This window comes from Pezoporus occidentalis, unplaced genomic scaffold (assembly GCF_034315485.1).
Source record: "Pezoporus occidentalis ecotype Australia unplaced genomic scaffold, CSIRO_AGI_Poc_V1 ctg104, whole genome shotgun sequence".
In the NCBI taxonomy this organism is placed as follows: Eukaryota; Metazoa; Chordata; class Aves; order Psittaciformes; family Psittacidae; genus Pezoporus; species Pezoporus occidentalis.
The window spans coordinates 2,358,642-2,379,105 of record NW_026912822.1 but is presented as its reverse complement, the minus strand read 5'-3'; the positions used below and the strand labels follow the sequence as shown (position 1 = coordinate 2,379,105).

At 40.8% G+C, this 20,464-nt stretch overlaps 1 protein-coding gene across 2 annotated transcripts in view; it reads right to left on the bottom strand.

Moving 5' to 3' along the window:
• GSK3B (glycogen synthase kinase 3 beta) overlaps window positions 1-20,464 on the bottom strand; it is a 149,436-nt gene that overhangs the window by 84,077 nt on the left and 44,895 nt on the right. For both annotated transcript variants that reach the window (XM_062618906.1, XM_062618912.1), the window contains exon 2: window positions 10,843-11,036. In XM_062618906.1, the coding sequence (XP_062474890.1) occupies window positions 10,843-11,036 (194 nt within the window). The remainder of the gene's footprint in view (window positions 1-10,842; window positions 11,037-20,464) is intronic.

Here is a 20,464-nt window from a genome sequence, read left to right as displayed (position 1 = left end):
AGGCTATAACCTAAAAGGAATAGAACACAACTTAAAAAAAACAGAACCAAAACCAAAGGACCAAGTTTCTAAGATCATTGCCTCAACTAAAAATTACCAGCTCTTAGCACCTTCTAATTTTAAAACTCAGAACTCCTTACTATTTATAAAGTACATTCAGAAGGGCACGACAAAGAGAAACAGTCGAGTATTTATCCTCATTTTTAGGAATTCTTCAGAAATTCTGAGCTCTCCTATGGTCTCCTGCTCTGCACCCCATTAACTTCTGTCAGACTTCATCTTAAACGTGCTCACACAGTTGCTCAACGTCAGAAGCAAAGCAAATGCACCCATGTAAGGCATTGAATTGAATCTTTCTAACATTCCCTAGCCCATGCACTGTATTTTAGAGCAGCAAACTCCAAAGTGCTCATTTCCACACCTGCACACTTACTGATTCCCATGTTAGTCAGCAGCACATCTTTTTAAAGCTTCCTCTATTACTTACCATTAAAACCAAGCTTTTCCACTGAGGTGCCTTATTGGGTTCACCCAGGCAATGCAACCATCCACTATAAACTTTTACTTTGGCGGGGCAGAATCCTCTTCTGTACACTTGCAGTGAGTGCAATGCAACTGGTGGACAGCATGGAAGCTCAGGAAGGGGTATGCAAGTCCCACCTCAGCACCCAGGTATTTCTGTCCCATTTCAGGGACCAAGTAGCCCACAACAAATGATTTCACTCTTATTCAACCAACATACTTTCACTGTTACGCTTACCTGGTATAAATGAGATACCTGTTTTCAAGCCCAAAACCTAGGTACAACCTTTACGTGTCTGGTGATATGAAACTAGAGATGCATGTGCAAGGGCCTGAAAACTCAGCCTGATAAGCAGATCCTTGGACAAATCTTCAAATGAAGAAACAGAAGCGGGTGAATCTTTACAAGACTTTGAGTCAGATATTCTGCCTTCAGCCTCACTGATGAACTTCAGGAGGGGAGACAAGGAGGAAAAATGTACTCTAAGTCTCCGTGACAGAGTACCTTTTGAATTAAAAACTAAAATTAGATTCAGCTGTTCTTTTACATATGCATTGTTACTATGATTCACGCTGGATGTTTGTATTTTCATTAGTTAGCTCAGGCCGAAGCAGTCTAATCACGGTGGCTGGGCTTTCAAAGGAACATCACAAATGCAGAGGTGAAATGAGCACCTCTGCTGGGCCTGTAACAATTAGACCTGGCTTCAAATTTTAGAAGAACTTCAAAATATAGGTGTATATAGCCTGGGTATTTGCATCATGATTACTCATAGGAGCCTTGATTACTGATCCGAGCTCTCTATACATAAACAAAAGCCCATCCTGAAGAGAGCAGACTGCATTCTAACACATACTCAAAAAGACAACAAACACCACAGCTCACACTTCACCCTGGAGCGGGTCCCTTCCTTGCTCCTCCCCAAAAAACAGTGCAAAAGCATGACAACCTCTTTATTGACATCACTCCTTGTATTTTAAAACAAGTATTAACACAGTACCTAAACATTAAGCGCTGTAACTGGAATTTTCCCCTCAATGGAGTAAGTTTCTCATTGCCCTTCCGAAAGTCTTTCTTATTTTGGGTTACTGCACAACAGAACTCTTACAAAGCCAGTCGGAGAAAATCAGGTTGTGTTTTAATTCCTGCAGTAGATTATGCAGCAGTCTAGGTCATCCAACAAAATCTGTCTCCATCATCCTTTAAATTTAGTCTTGGGCACCATATGCCAAATTTCACTGCATAACACAGACAAAATGTGAGGGAAAAACCGAAGTGTGACATGAAGCCAAAACAAGCTCTTCTCAAAAACATGCAATGTAAAGTAGCAGAAAAGCAATTCCTTGTAATGTGTAGGCTAAAAATAATTGTGTTGGTCACTCACATCTCGCCTCCTCAGTTATCCCAGGGACTAGGAAGCATCCAAGTCACAGGAAAAAACAGCAGTGTTGCTAATTCTAGAATATGCCCAACAGTCTCAAGTGCCTCTCTCCGCCATACAGATGCCTCACAAAACATTTAAAGTGGCTTCCTTTTACTGCGTCCCTATTATTACTTACCTAGTCGTGGTACTACTTTTTAAAGCAGCAATGGGCAGTGCATACTGCCCTTAGCAGCAAAGAAAACACTCATCAACGATACAGCTCTCACAGATTTGAGAACTTCCAGAAGGAACATGCTGGTTGGCTCAAAAATGCAAGGTCTACTCAAGACACCAAAGCAGCGATCCAGAATTATTCCCATTTCCACATTTCCTTAAACCTCCCTCATTTCGTTTAATGAATTTGAGTTATTCTCTTCAAGAAGGAACCAGGAATAAGAAAAGCAACTCATGGACTAGGTTTTAAACAAAGGGCTGACTACAAGCCAGTCCTGAACGGCACAGAACAATGTCTTCCTGACACTGGAACAACAAGATCTGTCCCCTCTCATTGTTTTAGGAAGCCTCTGCCAAGCAGCAGGTGGATCTCTTCTGTCCTTCCTATGCCTTGCACTTCATCATTTAACCATTCTTTCCCCTCAAATGCATAGTTACCACAGCAGAGTATTTGCAAAAAACCCAAATACTGACTTCAAAAGGACAGTTTGCCACTACCTCATGTAGAAGCCCAGTATTTTGAGAACACAGATCTGTGTTTAATAGCAAAACACTGAAGCTGAATTATTTGACAATCGAATCCAATCACGCTCCAAGATATGCACACTGCGCCAAAGATAATTCAACCAAGTAAGAATGAAGTAAGCAAGTGGGAGCCACAGGTACATAATGTTGCTGGATATAAGGAGTGTTTATGCTAAATCTTCTGTAGCCAGACAATCTCCTGCTGTGGGACTTCTAAAAGAGAATACACAATGGCACAACAAAAAGCCTTAAAGTAACTGCATGAACCAAGCATCCAAGTGCTCTCAAAAGCACCATTTTCATCTAAACAAGTATCAGCTAATGTTCTGTTTATACCCTACACAACACTTTTCTCCCTAGCTGAGAGAGACAGGTGTAGAAGGTTCCCACTGGGACATCATTTCCACCCAACATCCCCTTTAGTACCCAAGGCTCGCTCTCAGGGGCATTAGATGCATGTTCATCTTAGCTAGAAATGCAAGATGAAAAAATAAACCTAGGTTAGTACTGATGTATGAGCTCACACAGCAGTGTGTGTTTAGTCTTCATGGCAATGCTCCAGAAAGGCTATCACAGATCTTTTTTCCATAAAGCACCATGTCCATGCTTTTCACAACTGTCTTTGACCACCAGCATGACACCCCAAAAATGAAGACTGTTAAGGTCAGCCTTCCCCTCAGGTACACAGACTCGTATGTGCCATAAAGGAGGCTCCCTCTAAGCAGAAGGTGTGACGAGAAAGTAAAACCTTGATTCACAAATGTGAACGGTAAAGAGGTTATCCTGATTGCACACAGGATTACTGCTTTTCTACGCAGGTCCTTCTCAGGCACATAAGCAGCAAAGTTTAAAAGTCAAAGGAAAGTGTGTTTAAAAATGGAACTTAATTTGACTAGGATCAGGAAGGAATTCTGCAGCAGCTTCAACTATACTCACACAGCTACAGTATACTGATGGTATGTGTCTGATGGACAGCTATTTATGTGCTTTAAAGTACGCATTTCCATACCTGAATAGGTTTGGAATTCTTTTGAACTGTAATCTTCACTCTGAATATCGTTATTTCAGAACAGCATCCCTACAATGTTACTCTTTTTTAACCTCTCTAACTCAAAGCATTCTCCAGCTTAATTTAGGAACATATATATAGAACATGTATTTCATGGAATATACATAAATATGTATTTCATGAACATCAGACATCAGACATATGAACTCACTTCCTTCAGCAGATGTGAAAGACAACAGGAAATAAACCAAAGCATTAACAGAGCAGCTATATGAATTATGTGGACCAGTGGAGCAAAAGGCTTTTTATAAATTTAATATACCTTAAGGTTCTTTCTGTTGGTCAGTAAATTCACAGTCTCAAGTTATACACTAGAAGTGGATGCAAATAGAAAACTGACCACAAACAGCTATCTTGTTTTAAAATCCTAGCTTTGGCCCTAGTCCAGAAGAACTTGTAGAAATAGAACAGCTCAAAATCTAAACTTGAACTGTAGCATGTATCCACACAAACTCCTCATGCCAGCATCCATGGGGCAGCACAAAAAAAAAGCCCTCAAGGGCTCTTTTTATTCCTCCCTTTTCAAGGGACACATTCTTATGGCAGGTATTCCCCTACTAAGATGTGGGTTTCCACATGACAACATACGGAACACATTTCTACACACAAACGCAGCCACGTCTGCAGATGAGGAGGACTTCCTCGTCTTCCCCCAGGCCAACTGCCCGTCAGAAGACAGATCTGTTGTTCTGGGTGCTTTCTAACCATTTAACAATATAATTTAGGCATCCTTTTAAGACTACTACCTCCATAATGGTCTTATGAACAGTGATTCACTATTCCTCAGATCTTCAAAGAAGGTGTGCAACTCTTCAAAGACTTAAAAGAAAGACCTTAAATATTATTTCTCATCACTATGTCTTTCCTTTGTGACTTTTTATCCCATGGGTGCTTCCAACTCAACTGAGATAGGCTAAAAAAATAAGGACAGGGTAAATAAAACCAGACCTTCTTTTGGGAGAAGGTCTTACAGATCAGTGTTTGAATATTCAGCGATCCTTAGATGGAGATATGAGGGTGCTCAGCTAACAAACACACAGGTTAAATTAACAAAGAAAGTGCAGTTCTTAGTTCAGTGAAAATCTGTGCAGATGGCCAGGTCACAAAGAAAGATGATTATGAATACACTGGAGCACAGGTCTAAGCTCTACATTGTATTCAAGACTTAAACACCGACTTGAGATGAAGATGGTGCTCGTTCTAAACCTCAGTGATAATGGGTAAAGTATTTCACTCACATACTCTGTGACTGAAAGAGTCTACAACTCAGGCACACACAGAGGTCACAATTTCTATGTGGTATCTCAGTTTTCAGCAATAACTACAGCTTCTCTTAAGCTATACATTTAACATCCTCATGGGCAAAGCTACAATACACAGGAACAGGAGACTGGAAGATTGACTTGCTAAAACATTAAAAGGCAAAATGCTTCTTGCACCCTGTCTGAACATGGTGAAGGGAGACCAAACCTACACTGAAGAGACAGCAATACTTTTTCCCCTTAAAGTCTTCCAACCAGGTTCCCCAACATGTATGAAGAGGCTGGGTGTCAAACTCCTGTTTGTCAGTCTACAGACATGACTGACTACAGCCCAATCTTACAGATTAAAAAACACCCCTCTTATTTCCATCAGGTTACAAGGTATATCCCTCCTCAAAACAGATCAGCTACACCAATGGTGACCTTAGCAGACTGAAGCCCTCTGAAAATGCAGCCTTCTTTCAATACAATGTTAATACCTGCTGTACCTTCAATGGCCAAGGATAACCAAAAGCCAAGAAATAAGCCAAGGTCAGCCAAGAGTGGAACTAATTAAACATGATTTGAAGTCGGACTCTCAGTGGTCTGTTAACTGCTGAGATTCTGAGAGCAGATGATATGGATCTCGTTAGTCAACAGGTTCATGCTTTTTGCACGTGCATGTTTACAGAATGGCACATTCCACCAAAAGCAGACACACAACCTATTAAAAATGCATTGGTTTTAAATGGTTGACTCCTTTAAACAGAAAGGTCTCTTGAATTCAGAAATTAATGGAAGAACCTAATCACCTACTCATTTTTCAATGAGAATTCCTTCTTCTGGACTTCTATTTTTCATGAGACCTGCTACAATCCAAGTTGCTGTAATTAACAAAACAATGGATAGAGATTACTTTGAAAAAGTGTATTTTTGTACTTAGCAGCTTCATATATTTGAGGCAGAAACCATAGGAAAGGGAAAGCTATTCCTCTTTCAGAAGCATTTCAAACAGTTCATAAAAGTACACGTACCCAGCAAATAGAAACCAGAACCTCAACAGAGACTTGTTTTTCCACCCTCTTGGGTTTTCAGGCTTTAAGGCTCAGATTAACACTGAGATTTCATATATTAAAAAAAAAAATAAAAATCATGCAATTGGTCACAGCATAAATTCCTCCCATAGATAAAAACAGGAAAGAGCACTGCCTATTATTTGGTGGCCTCAGCTTTATCACGTTTATGACCATCAGGGCCGTAGTTTGACATCCTCTCACTCCAGAAGCTCTGCCTATTTAAATAATTCTGGCAACTAAGCCACAGGCACAAACAGTTGCATCGCTGAATGATCTGACACACTGGACAGCATGAATTGTTGTTGTAACAGAATTTGGCTTTCCCCTGCTGCACACTTCGTGTCTATGTGAGCCATTAACAAGAAATGTTAATACCCGCTCTAGGTTGTCTGAAAAGATGCACGATTATGAAGAACTCTCTTCATCATTTAGACGAACTCTCTTCTTCATTTCTACTCTAGTGCTAAAGCAGAAACATCAAGTACTGCAATTCAGATACGAAGGATTTAAGTCCTTATTCCCAGTGAGCCGAGACATTTTTCTAGCAATTCACACATTCATTGCAATGGGATTTCTTAAGAATGACAGAAATAACAAAAACTAGGCTAAGACTTTCCTACTTATGCTAACATATCTGCTTGCTTATTACTTCTTCCAGAATTAGACAGCAACATGACTGACTCTTACTCTGAAGAATATCCCAAAGAACATGGCAACAAAAGCAGTAGAAGAAAATCTATGCTACCAGTGTTTTCTCTTCAAGCATCACAATTAGGCTGACAGACACATGGATGAAAATAACTGAAATCTTATAAATCAATAATTTAACTGCACCTATCTTTATCAATGCTTTTTATGAGGACCTATTCGTACGCATCTGTGGGATGCGGAAATGGTAAAAATCTGTGAAAGCTGAGACAGAGTCTTTAGGGAATTTTGCCATTTGAGAGATTTTGGTCCAAAAGCTTGTGAGGAGCTCTCTTATACCTTTTTTTCAAAGAGAAACAGCTCTCTCTTACTCTTGTTAAACTTTTAACTGGGAAAAAAAAAAAAAGAACCAAAACCAGAACAGAAAATAAAAGCCCAAAGAAAGTACAATGTTCCATAGTGACTGGAGAAAAATTCAATGGTCTGATGGATGAACAATAAACAGCATGTAGTTTGTGAGCTACCCACTTACGTATCACGTAAGTTTCCAAAACCACATTATTTAAACTCTTCACACTTAATACAGAGATCTAGTTTAACGGAAGCAGGGGAACCACAGACCAAAATTAAGAAGTCTATAAAAAGAAGTTATTTACCCCCTTCAGCCATTTGTCTCTATCCCTAGTGCTCCAACACTACTGCTCTAAGGTTACACTGAACTCTAGACAATACTCACTTAAACCCCAGAATACTTCAGAGACCCCGTTTAAAACCAAGCATGCAGGAACTGCACTGCCAAGCTGAAAAGCCACTGAACTGCAACAAAGTAGTAGAAAGACTTAGGAGCATTGCAGACTATCTTTACCATCAGAAAAATGGTAGTATTCAACTCTTCAGCAAAGATACACAGTCACTTCATTCTGACACAGTCCAATGCTGCTTCCACTTCAGTGCTGAGAAACCTGGCATAGTAATGAAAAAGGAAAACAAAGACAACCTTCCTCTGGCAATTCCAGCTTTCAAGCTAGTTTTAAACCTGGATTAAAGTATCTCAACTTCCTGTCAGAGATCTAAAAACTGGCAACTGTCATGCATTTTCCAGATGTTTACAATAAACTCATTCACATTCACAAAATGCAGAACGAGCCCCTAAGTTACACTCTCTTGGGCCCTCCTGTAGCCTCTGAATCATGCTCTTGCAGTGTCGAGGCTACCTGCTGGCTTTTTTAAAAGCTTCTTTTTTATAATTTTATTATTTTTAAGACCTAAATCGCAAAGGAATTATACTGTATGTGCTAAGATAAATCCGTCAGGATATAGAGATAAGCAGGCACCATCTTGAAGCATACAGTTGAATGTTCTGTTGATGATCCATGCATTACTTTTCTCTTCCTGCTTCCCCATCACTGGGAGCACAGTGAGGACAGGTATTTTTACAGTACTCCCTCTCTCACCTCCAAGGCTGATTACCTTGATTTAAATCAAACAAGCTATCCGCCATCCTGGGCTGTCTACACGAGGGTATTCCTCACCATTGCCAAAGCAGGGATGTACATTTTGAGAAGTTAAGTGGCAGATTTCTGAAGGAACTTTACTCACCAGGACTTGGATCCAGACTTACACAGCCATGCTGGGGTGACAACAACCCAGCTGAGTTGTATACCACAGCTCAGCTCTGTGAGAAGAGGAACTGGTCTGCTCCTATGCTGCAATCAAAATGTACAGCCAAGAGACATTCAGAGTTCCCCCTTTAACTGGCATAGTATCTGGTCCAGCATTTACAACCAATGAGTAGCATATCCTGAAGTAATTGTATGCTATTCCTGATGTAAGACACGTCTCTTCCAAACCTATCCAGGCAGAGACTTTCATCCAGGCTGGAGGAATTTACACTTCCTGCCAACAGAACATACACTTCCAGATCAGAATGTGAAAAGAAAGGCAGGACTAAACTGATGAATGATGTCAAAAACTAGGGAGCTGAGCGCAAAGGTAGAGGATGTTGCACGGTTGGGATACAAGTTTGGGATAAGACCATAAAACCGAAATGCGTAACTTGGGTAGTTCTGCACATCTGTGCAAATTAGGAATTTAGAAAAAGTATAGTTATATTTAAAAGTATTAAATTCATGCTATCTATCTTTAATCTACATGTGCACTCGCCATTAATTCCACCTAGTTTAGGGCTATAAAAGCCTCCATCCAGTTACTGGATATTTTCAGCTTATATCATCCTACACAGGCAACTAGTTCAGAGTCCAAACTTGAAACATCCTACTTAGCTTTTTAGTTTAGTATTTTTCCTTAAACAAAAAGAGGGGTAATATTCCAAGATACTATGGTTTTTGAAATCACCCTCCAAAATAAAGGTATAACCAAATGCCTCTGAATCAACTACTGCCACAAAACCAAAGCCCTACACTGTGTTGTAGATGCCCAATACAGATTTACTGGGGGAAAACAAAACAATAAAAAATGAGATGTCACAAACTATTAGTATCTGATGGGCAGAAACTAAAATGTTCAACCATGTTTTCATTTTGATACCCTACACACCTCATTCACGAGACTAGATATCAAAGATTTTGGTCCAAAGCACTAGCCAACATCAACCAAGCATGACATGCTAAAGGAAATGTCCTTGCCTCCCCCCTAAAACCGCACAATGAGAAGAGATCAAAATGGTCTTTAAAGCATGGCTAATTTTAAAGCTTCTATTATGCCATTGCCTCTTCCATTCTTTTAAAATAACCCACTCTTACATCACATAGCATGTTTCCCCGGTACTAATTGCCTTCCACACATAATACAGTCCAGAAATAACCCAGATGCAAGAACAATGTAAGAACTTTACACACCTTTCTCAATTAGAAGTTAAATAATGCTGTATGATTAGATTCATTTTAACATCTCTCTCCTCTTTCATTCTTCATCTAATGCATCTGTGGTATGCCTATGGTGATGACAGCACTAATTTCAAGACTCAGGAAAAGGCATAAACCAGTTCCTTTAGAACACTTCAAAAGAATGGTTTTGCTCCAAAAACAGGACGTGAATTTAAAACATAAGCAGTAAAGCTAGCTGTGAAGTCTTAAGAGAAAAAAGGAGAGAACTGAGGAGATTATAAAATGTAATCCAACAGTCTTCAGGATTTCTAAACCTCAGTATCAAATTGCAAAAAAGGAGTTTCAAATCACTGATTTTCTTAAATATGTTTCAACTTCTTATTTCTAAGCTGGGAAGTTTAAATATCAAGACCATGCCAAGAAGATTATCTGTGGCACTTTCTCTATTAATTATCTTTATACTTTTATAGTCATGAAGGCTGTGGCCTTCAGATCCGAAAACCCACACCACTGATTTCAGACACTAAAAACAGTACTTTTGGTATCATTCACTGCTTGCCCAAGTTTATCTGCAGGCCACCTGACTACAAGGGAAGCAGTCAAGCACACCAAGTACCAAGCACAAGACTAACAGCAGCGGTGAGGCTGCTGATGGTCCTTGACTTTTATTTGGTTTAAACACAACTAGAAAAAAATACAGTTTTTTGGAGGGCTACTTTTTCAGAAGGAAGAAGTTAGATCTAGTAAAACCACCACAACAGATCACATTTATAAATGAGGTAACGAAGGGAAGTAATTTGCCTTCAATCCAAGCTGCCCTGAGCTCAGTATTTGCTATCCTCTTGCTTAGCCTGAGGACTTCCCGATCTGCTCAAATACAGTCTTCCACCTGTATGTGAGACAATCAAGAACAGAGTCTAAAGGCTTCTGTTTCTTCCAGCAGCTTAATTACTAATGACTGGAGAAGAGTCTATGCTAGAAAGAAGTAAGCATAAGACAAGCCTTTCTCTTGTTTCCGTCGCTCGCTGTATGAAAAATCTAGTGTACGACCTGGAAACAGCACATCAAATCAGGATGTTTGACTTCCTGTTTTGCACTACTCCACATAATTGGAACAACAGTGACTCACTGATTTTCAAGTTAAACTATATCCCTTTATCATAAACCACCTAATTAATCTTTAGTTCTTGAATTTTTTACCTGCATTCATGAGCTCCATGAAAATAAATTAAAAAGTAAAATTAAAAACACTGCCATGAAAGACATAGAAAATGAGATAACATTCATAAAAACATTATGAACTTATGCTAGGCTCACCTTAAATCTTTTATCCTGCAGGACTTTCTTAATGGCCACAAGCTCTCCTGAATCACAGAGTTTGGCTTGATACACAACACCAAAAGATCCATTTCCGATAACCTTGGTGTCTGTGTAGCTAACTTCTTGTGGTCGGTCCGGACCTTGTCCAGGAGTTGCCACTACTGTAGTCACTTTGCTGCCATCTTTGTCTCCTGGGAAGCAAGAGATACACAAATAATCAAAATACACACACAAACAAGATGAACAACAAGTACTTGTTTCTACATCTGATTAACATAAGTGGTATTAAACACAGTGTTGTCTGTATTACCAAAATGAAGCATTTCCCTGCATTTTCCTGTAACTGAAGAAATCAGCCTGTCAGTATAGCCCTCTACAGGCATATATCTGGCAACAAAATCCAAGCCCTGACAAAGTTTATTACAAACCCACACACACGTAAAGCTTCAGCGTGCCTGCATTAGGAAACAAAACCTGTGTCAAAGCTTGCTGTGTGGACCTGAAGTGAAATCTAGGCTACATCACAAGGCGCAGTCTTGCTCTGCTCTCCTTCTTTGTAAAAGAAGGCATGTGCTGGGGTGGGGAGATGAAGGGGAAGAAGGATGATGATGGCACGCACTTAGCTTTCATCTCAACATGAACCAGAATGCAGTGACATGCACTCAGGATGCAGTATCATGGTGGATGCTGCACAGGTGAATGCGCTTTGGTGCAGATGCAGTGGCTGTGAGTTTCAGCAGTCTACTGCCGACCGCAAGAGCACTTTCCTATCAAAAGACAGCCACTGTCACCTACTCTTAGCACTACTGCTATCACCAACTGTGCTTCCCCTTGTTCAAGGTCTGATTTTGTCTGAAACAGGACCAAAGTTACAGACATTTTGCAGGCAAACATTAGTCATTTATTGCCCTTCAGTTATGACGGCTCAAGTTACAGAATCCAATACAGCTGCAAGGAAAAAAACTCCCTGCTGTTCTACAGCAAACATTCAAGATCTAGAGACTTCACTCAAGTGCTCACAAGGCCAGAGTATCACCACTACCGTTAGCGAGGTTTGGTCCCCGCTTTCCCATTAACATCAAGACTTGACATTTTAGAGATGAAAAAAATGTCCCTGGCAATACTGGTTGAGATCTGAAGTACTTGGTCTCAAGGGATCTGCTCTAAGGACAGTCTTCAGAGCTGCAATTCCTTTAGCAAACCCTGAATTTCAGGCCATGTCATACAGGCTGAGAAAGTTGAGGCTGTTCAGCCTGGAGAAGGGAAGTTGTGTGGAGACCTCATAGCAGCCTTCCAGTGTCTGAAGGGGGCCTACCAGTTTGCTGGAAAGGGACTCTTCATCAGGAACTGCAGCAATAGCAGTATACCACAGAGCAAGTCTTAATGAGAAGCCTAGGCAGTTAATGTCTCATCCCTTTCACTGCTTCAGACCATCACACGTAGTGTCCCCAGTGGATACGCAGACACTGTAAAACACACAATACCCTCAACACACAACTGTAGGTCTACAATAGAACTAGAACATTAAATTGAAAAACCAAGGAAGGAAGGAAAGACCAATCACCAAAATACTAAACAGCTCCTTATGGCACAGCTCACATCAGAAGGTCACTAGTATTTGTCCAGAAGCTGCTGCTTTCTGGGGTAATATGACCTAGCTTTACCGTAACAAAAACCAGATTCACATGCCTCTACAACATCATCTAGGCAAACCACTTCTGTAACATTCAGGACAGTAACACAAGTAAAAATAAATAGCTATCAGTCTGTAGGACGCTTGGTACATTTCATGCGAACCCTTAAAGCATTTCCCCACACGATGTTGATGTTTAACATTCATGGTGTGCTACTGAAGGATGGGTTTTGATGACAAGGTTATTGTAGAAGTCTGATGTGCAACTGAAACCAAAATCCAGACATTTAAATTCCCAAATGCTCTGATCTTTCTAGCTCACTTTCCACCTTTAGCACATGATGAGTGTATGGGACAAATCATGAGCATTAGGTAACGTCAGTGGTTTGAAAGCAGAGAATACTCATCGGTTTGTGGGAAGAAAGCACATACTCCACTTACAAGACTACAGTTTATTTATTAGAGCATCAGCACAAGTTCTAACTATTTTCCAGTGCCTTGGCATAACTTCAGAATGGCTCATGTCATCATTTTACCTAATGCCAATGGCCACTTACCCTTTCAAGCTGAGTCTAATGCAACGTTGTACACTCAGAAAGAAACTGAACATATTAAATTGTCTTTTTATTTATACAATTCAGCAATTAAACCAAAATTAATATGGAGCAGTATTATTTTAATGAAATATTTGTATGGTTTGGCAAAAAGAGGCACAAAGCTGAGAAAAAAATGCTGGTAGGTGTTTACCCAGGTGAGACAGAAGATTCTGCTTCTGGACAAGCATTTTGTCTCCTCAATATCCCACTGGCTGCAGATTCCTACACTAGCTCAAAGCTGACCATTTGACAAGTGCACTGCACGTATACTTTTTGCCAGTGCCTAAACTAGCTGTCAGGAAATAAAATTCTCTTCAGCCCTCAGAGACCATGAAAGACGTCCTTTGCTATTGATCAGAATGCACCCCACGCCTTCTATTGAATAGGCCTGGAAAAAGTCCAAGATTATGTCTGCCCTACATCCCTTCAACTGTTTAGCTTCTGACCAAGCGGTACAACTGCACATCAATGCACATACAGTCAGAGGTCTATGACTTGCTTTTCTTTTAAGTACATACACACCCTCTTCCTCCTCTCTGTATGTATTGAAGCTGAAGAAACAATGAATTATTAGGATGTTTACAGCTGATTTCTTCTTACTTCACATGCAATCTGTCCTCTGTGCCATCTACAAATTCATTTTCCTCTTTCCATTGGCTTTACCCATCTACTCCCACTTCCCTCCTCCAATTGCTACATTCTTCACTGGCATGCACATGGGTCCTCCATTAGATGCTACTTAGGTTGCTTTGAACTTCTAAACCTACAACACACTCTCTACAATGTCTGAGGTCTCTACCCAATTCAAGTAGCTTCACTGATCTCATTATCAGTGTCTCCTCCTTATTAAGATGTGGCTCAGTATTAAGTTAACATGGAGCACTTCTCCCTTTCCCGAGTCCGAGGCTTCTCCACACTCTTTCACGTTAATTTGCTCAATGCTCAATGCAATCAACAAGTCATTTCCATGGAAACCTTACACTGCTGGATCTAGCCCCTGCCAATCTGAAGAGATCACAACCAGCAGCTGATGCAACTATCTATAGAGAAACAAGTGACCAGACGGGGACGGGAGTCTATCAGAACTGCACTGGCTTTTTTCAGTCATTGACAATTAAGAAGGTCAAAAGATCCAAATACTTTGTGAAACAAATCTCTTAATAGAAAGCACAAGAAAAGTTATCTGCTGGGATCTGATGCCAACCATCTGATTAGGCTATGAAATAAAACACCGGGCTTCTTAGGTACCTGTTCATGGCATGTGAAGGAAGGAGGAGGTTATCAGCTGCTCTGAGAGTCTTCAACATGAGCAATGTGCTTAAGGCATGCTGTCAGCAGAAGTCACAGCGCTAGATGACGTCTTCCTATTTTGGCCTACTACACTTCTAAAAGGTTAATTTCACAAAAAGCTAATAATTAGGAGCCCCTACAGGGGAGAAAGTCTGAAAGTGATACGTATGAGCAGTTTCACTAGACAACTTCCTTTCTTCATCAGCGAACTGCGTGTGTGTTACCTAATGGGAGACAGTTCAAGATGGAAATGAATATTCAAGGATCAAATCAGAAAACCTCAGGGAATCTAAGAAAGGAGTCTAACAAAAACTACAGTGTGGCTTGGTTTTACATTTACCCCAAGCAAAAGGAGACCATGACATTTCAGAAGCAATTTGAAGCAAACATTGAACAAAACCCTGTGAGTGTGCCAATCTTCACCCAGAGCAGCATTCACTAAACACACACACACCCCTATACACTTGTTTTAGACAGGAAATGTCAGCTGACTTCTTGACCGAAACTGAATACCTCAAAATAAAAGAGTATCCATCAGATGTTATTTCAGATCAGAAGAATCTCACAGTTTGTATCCAAGGATTTTCGAAGAGCTAGCTAAAATGCCTGGGAAGTGATACTGATTTCTGAAAGGAATCAGAACACTCGGAGAACAAAGGCAGACAGAATGATCCACATGACCCTGAAAGTTTGATGACAATTTCAGATTAATTACTATACCAGCTACTTTGATAATGAATAACAGAGTAAGGTGGTTTATAGACACTGGATTCTTAAAAAAGGTTGGACTGTTACAGGTTCATGTCAAAAAGAGGCAAAAAGTACTGATGCAAAAGCACTGTGACTTCTGTAGGGTTTCTGACTTGCTATCACATCCTAAATTAATGAGAAAACATGGATACATGCTTATTCATCAAATTATATAATACTCTAGTCCATAACTCTCAAGACAACTACGGCCTAATAAAATACAGTACGAGGCCCCACTGGCATTAGCTTTTGGTCTCATGCTTACTGCTTGTACCAACAAACGTGAAAGAATCGCTATGAATCACAGAACAGTTTGGGCTGCAAGGGACCTTAAAGCTCACCCAGTTCCAACCCCTGCCACAGGCAAGGACACCTTCCACTAGAGCAGGTTGCTCCAAGCCCCATCCAACCTGGTCTTGAACACTGCCAGGAACGGGTTATGAAGCTCTCACATACAAGATTTAGAGTTCTGCACAGGGCGAAGATCAGTAAAGAAGCAGCTGGCCTTCCTCTTAACCCAGGCACAAATTAAGCAGAAGGATTCAGGACCTAAGGTGACAGGCCATATAGTCAAACCAAGTAAAGCCATCCAAAGAGTGGAGTCATCAACTCTGGCTTGCAAAACAACCTGGCATGGACATAAAGTGTCTAAGCACAACACTGCTACTGAGATCTAAAGCAATCCTTAGATGTATAAGCAGGAGAACATCAGCCAGAAATTATAACCCAACTAACCAACCAGAAATGCAAAAAAAACCCCACCCCAAACCAAACTAAACACGAAGAAAAACAGGGGAAAAAAAGAAATCATTCCTATTTGGGATCATGCAACAGCTACTGGAATAGTGCACTCACTCCTGATAGCTAAAATTCAGGAGTGATGATTCAAAACACCAGAGATTCAGAAAGAAGCCACAGACATTATAAGGTCATAAAAATGCATTACTTTGAGTGAGACTTTAAGAGCTCAAACAATTTAAGTCAAAGAGAGAACGCGAGAGGGTTACATCTAAAAGCTACCCATTTCAGGAACAGCCATTTCAGAGAGGGCTCTGATCTGCAGGTGGGAAAGATACTGCCCATTAATTACTACAAATAGAAACTGCAGCATTCTGGGACAGAATGTGGGTGGACAAAATTAATAAAGAAATTATTTTTTCTACAAAGCCTCTGAAAGTTGAGGTTATTTTTGCAACACAGATTTTTATTTTAGATGGGAATCTTTCCTAAAGCATACAATATATCTGAACTGCAACTGCTAGGCTTGAAGTAAGAAAGCCGGCACTGGATGGACATGCAACTTTGGGTCTTAAGAAGGTCAGGAGATGTTCAGTACTTACATAAATCATTTTTTCCTACCCAGCACTAATGCAGTGGTGTCATAACACCAACTATGCTGCTTTGCACAACAGTCAAAATCTGCACCCAATTTAAACATAGTAAAGTGATAAATGATGAAAAGGTGAAGCAGTCATTCATTGCCTTTATTGATAATGATCAAATGATAGGTGTAGTTATTTATGCATCAATTCACTGCAGTTCAAGATGGAGACAAATAAATCAGGACAAATTTCAGCAGCAATGGCCAAGCCAAAGACCACCAAGGTAAAAGGCAGGAGGCGTTTTCCAGGAGGCAAAATCTGTAACCCCCCCAAAAATTTGGGGGCCTCTACATTTTGCTCAACAGCTTCTAAAATGGCCATACAAATTCAAAACCCTAAGTACTAAGAAGTTTATGCTGGAGACAACTGGAAAACGGAGTAAATAGTAAACAGCAGACTCCGGTCTACTAAAACAAACTACATCACTACAGAATAAGCAGTAACAGACCAGAAAGGCAACAAAACTTTTGTTATAAAGAATAAAATAGCATTTAACTCAGTTGACCTCTGTCTTCATACCTTTTTGAGGTCAGTATGTCACAAGGAAGAAGAAATTAAATCTATTTCCAGCAAAGTGTGACAGGTAATGGCATGTCTCACGTGTCTATGTTTGATATAACAAACACATAAAATAACATCAAGACGCAGGGGCTTTTTCCTTCCCTATTATTCATCTGTTGGGATAAAGCCCCTAAAATTTAACTAAAGGAACAGGATCTCAATTTACGGCATCTCAGTTCAGTCATTCCAAATGCCATCAGAGCTTTACATGTCCTTTAGAGGTAACCATTTTTTGGAAGGGGCATTCAATACATTCTCTTTGAAAGGTTGAAACTAAATACTATAAAGAAGCCTTCAGAAAATGAACAAGGTACTTAGCAGGTCACAGAACATTCACAACGTATGCTTGTTAAAATGTCCACTATATTGTCACATGAAGCTCCAAGGCATTACTTTCTACATGTTTTTAGATCTTAACTAAAGAAGCCAAAGCAAGCACCACACAATGACAGTTGTGACAGTCTACCCCAGCATAAAAGCAAAACAAAAAGACCTGAGGAAAAAGGATGGGAAGAGCCCTTTTGATCTAGCCTGGATGCCTATCACACTGGCCATCAGATGATCTCCCCTGGATCCAGTGGTGGCAGATGAGATTCCAACAGCCAGCTGCTTGAATTGGCCACCACGGAATCCCAGCAGGTTACCATCCCACTGACTTATAAACCAAGCATCTGAATTCAAAAGGGATGTTTACTCGCAGCATCTGAAGAAAAGACTCATTTTACTAAAGCCTTCCTTCCTACCACTGCATAAGGTGGGGCCCACACCTTTCTGAGGCACATCTAGGGATTGTATCAACCATCTCCCTCAGCAACATATAGCTTGCTTTGAGTAGTCCATCTGTCATAGCAAAGACAGACCAAGACAGCGCATTTCTAAGCAAGAGAGCCTTCTCAAGCTGCCATTAATATCAAGGTGGGGAGGGAAAACCCCGCCCTAGTACCTTAGGGAGAAGCATTAGAAGAAATTTTTCCTGTGACTACAAAAGACATCCACTGGAATGCTTATACTTTAATTTCTGCTTTGGAAAAGAAAAAAATGGCAGAAACATACAATTAAGGTAATCTAAACACTGGCTGCCAGTGGGGTTTCATAAGCAGTCTCATGCTCCTTAACAGGTTATTTTTAGTAGGCACTCTTTCTGTTCTCCTCTCTCCTCACCCACATGCAGACGAACCCACCCCACATAAGTTATTTAGATATATAAATTAATTTTAAATTTAGATAAGATGATTCCACAGATTAGGAAGCGAGTACTGAAGCAAGCAAAACAGCATTTGTTTTTTATAATCTCAGGTCAGGTCAGTCCTGCCCCCAAAGAGCTTACAGATTATATGCAGCACAAGAGACAAGGACGGAGATAGGGAGTGAGCAGAAACAGTATGACAACATCACTTCAGCATGAGACTGTAGCCTCAACACTATCCCCCTTCACTATATAGCTCTGAGTTCATTTCTGGCTGAGAAATCCAGCTACACAGTACTGGGATTTCTTATCCGAAGTTTTCTTTAGTTGCTCCTCCTCTTGTATTGTCAGGGACCGTGATTTAGCAAACGCTTGCCAAAGACGACTACAGCAGTTCAGCTGACATGTAATAACTTATAAAAACCCTGTAACTGAGCCCTGACAGGGCACCGGAGAACCCCAAGTTGCAAACAGATCGTATTCACCCACTTGTTCGTGCCATTCAACAGCTGACCCTCAATGAGTCGATCAGCGTCTTCTAGCAAGGCTCATCACTGGGCACCTACTGACATGACTCCTTTCAGAGCACTGTCAGAGACTCTAAACCTCCCTCGCCTTGAGGACTAACAAATGTTAAAGAGCACATCTGGGTAATTCCTGAAAGGCCTACAATCGTCCCATCAAAATGTCTGGTATGACCTGCAAACCTTTCACTACAGTAGTTTCTTGTAAACCACTTAAGCAAAAGGCTTTCTACTTGCTGGAGACCTCCCTGGCTCAGTTTTAACTGCGTTTGTTACAGTTTCTGAATCTAATTAAATGTGCATACATTGCCTAGCCAAGTACATCTCTGACTGCTGAGAACAGACCGTCACTGGTTTCTTAACTTTTCATTCTCTCCGCATCCACTAAGAGGTTTCCAATGCACAAGCCCATGACATTAAGCATAACCCACAGAATAGCCACCTGCAGTAGCTGCAAGTTGCCAAGACCCTCCCTACCACACACTTGCACAACTTAAGAACATCTTAACACATCTGAGAGGGAGTCTCCATTCTGGCACTAGGGTTTAAATAACAAATCTTTCAATTGTGTTTATTACAGTGTTTAAGTACCAAGTGTGAATAGGACCCTATAGTGCTAGGCACAGCACCGGGAATAAGAGACAGCTCTTGCCAGGCAGGCCTGCAGCCCAGTCTGAAGAGCAGACAGACAGAGACCTAGGCTTGGAGACAGCACAGCCCACAGAGGAAACACTATAATGGGCAGTTGTTTCAGATGAGTGCCAGTTATTTGAGATGGAAGGAAGGAACGGAAAAAGAAAAGTCCTAAAACGGAACAGGCTAAAAAAAAGAAAAAAAGGTGAAAGTAAAGAAGAGCAGAGACAGGGGGAAAAACCCTACAATATCCCAACCCCCAAATCCCCAAGAACAACATCAGAACCAGACTAAAGAGAGAAAAAGCAAACAGAAGCGGAAATGAGCAGAGATTCAAGGAGCGAAGAGAATTTGGAGCAGGACTATTATCAGATTAACACTGGACAGAGTGAGCCCCCAAATGAGGTTGAAGCATGCGCATATGAAGCGCTTGCTGTCACCACCACTGCAGGCAACGCAGGCCAGCAGCCTCTGGGTAGTTCTTTGTGGCCTCTGCAATCCCTGCCAGCCCATGAAACTGCAAAGGAAGGAGCAGGGCAAGAATCACGTAGCTCCGTATTCGCTGAACAATCTTCGGCAGGGTCCCTTCTATTTTACTGCTACGGGTATCTGACACAGCTTCTGATCCTTGTTGCAATGCCCCCAAACCTCCAATTTTTTGCCTAAAAAATAGCAAGTTCTATATTTATAAGTAACATATGTGGCCTTGAAAACCTAGGTGCAATGAACAATAACACCCACTTGAACCTGCAGTTTCCCTGGGAGGACAAAGGATCAAGCTCTTCCGTCCCCCCGCCAGAGTCCTGGGTTCCAATACGTTTTTCTCCTCTCCACGACATCATAAGACTCTACTTTTTGCTTTCCAATTTCTCCCTTCTGCCAAATAGCCCACAATTAGTTTCTGTCCTACTAGGTCTTGATACGTTTTTTTACTCTCCAATTTTACTGAACACAGGGCAGAAACAGAGCATGGATCCAGAAACAGCATCTCAGACCCAGAGTCCAAGCTAGAAAGTGAACTGGACTGAGTGAAATCAGTGAGAAACATTGCCTGGAATGAGATA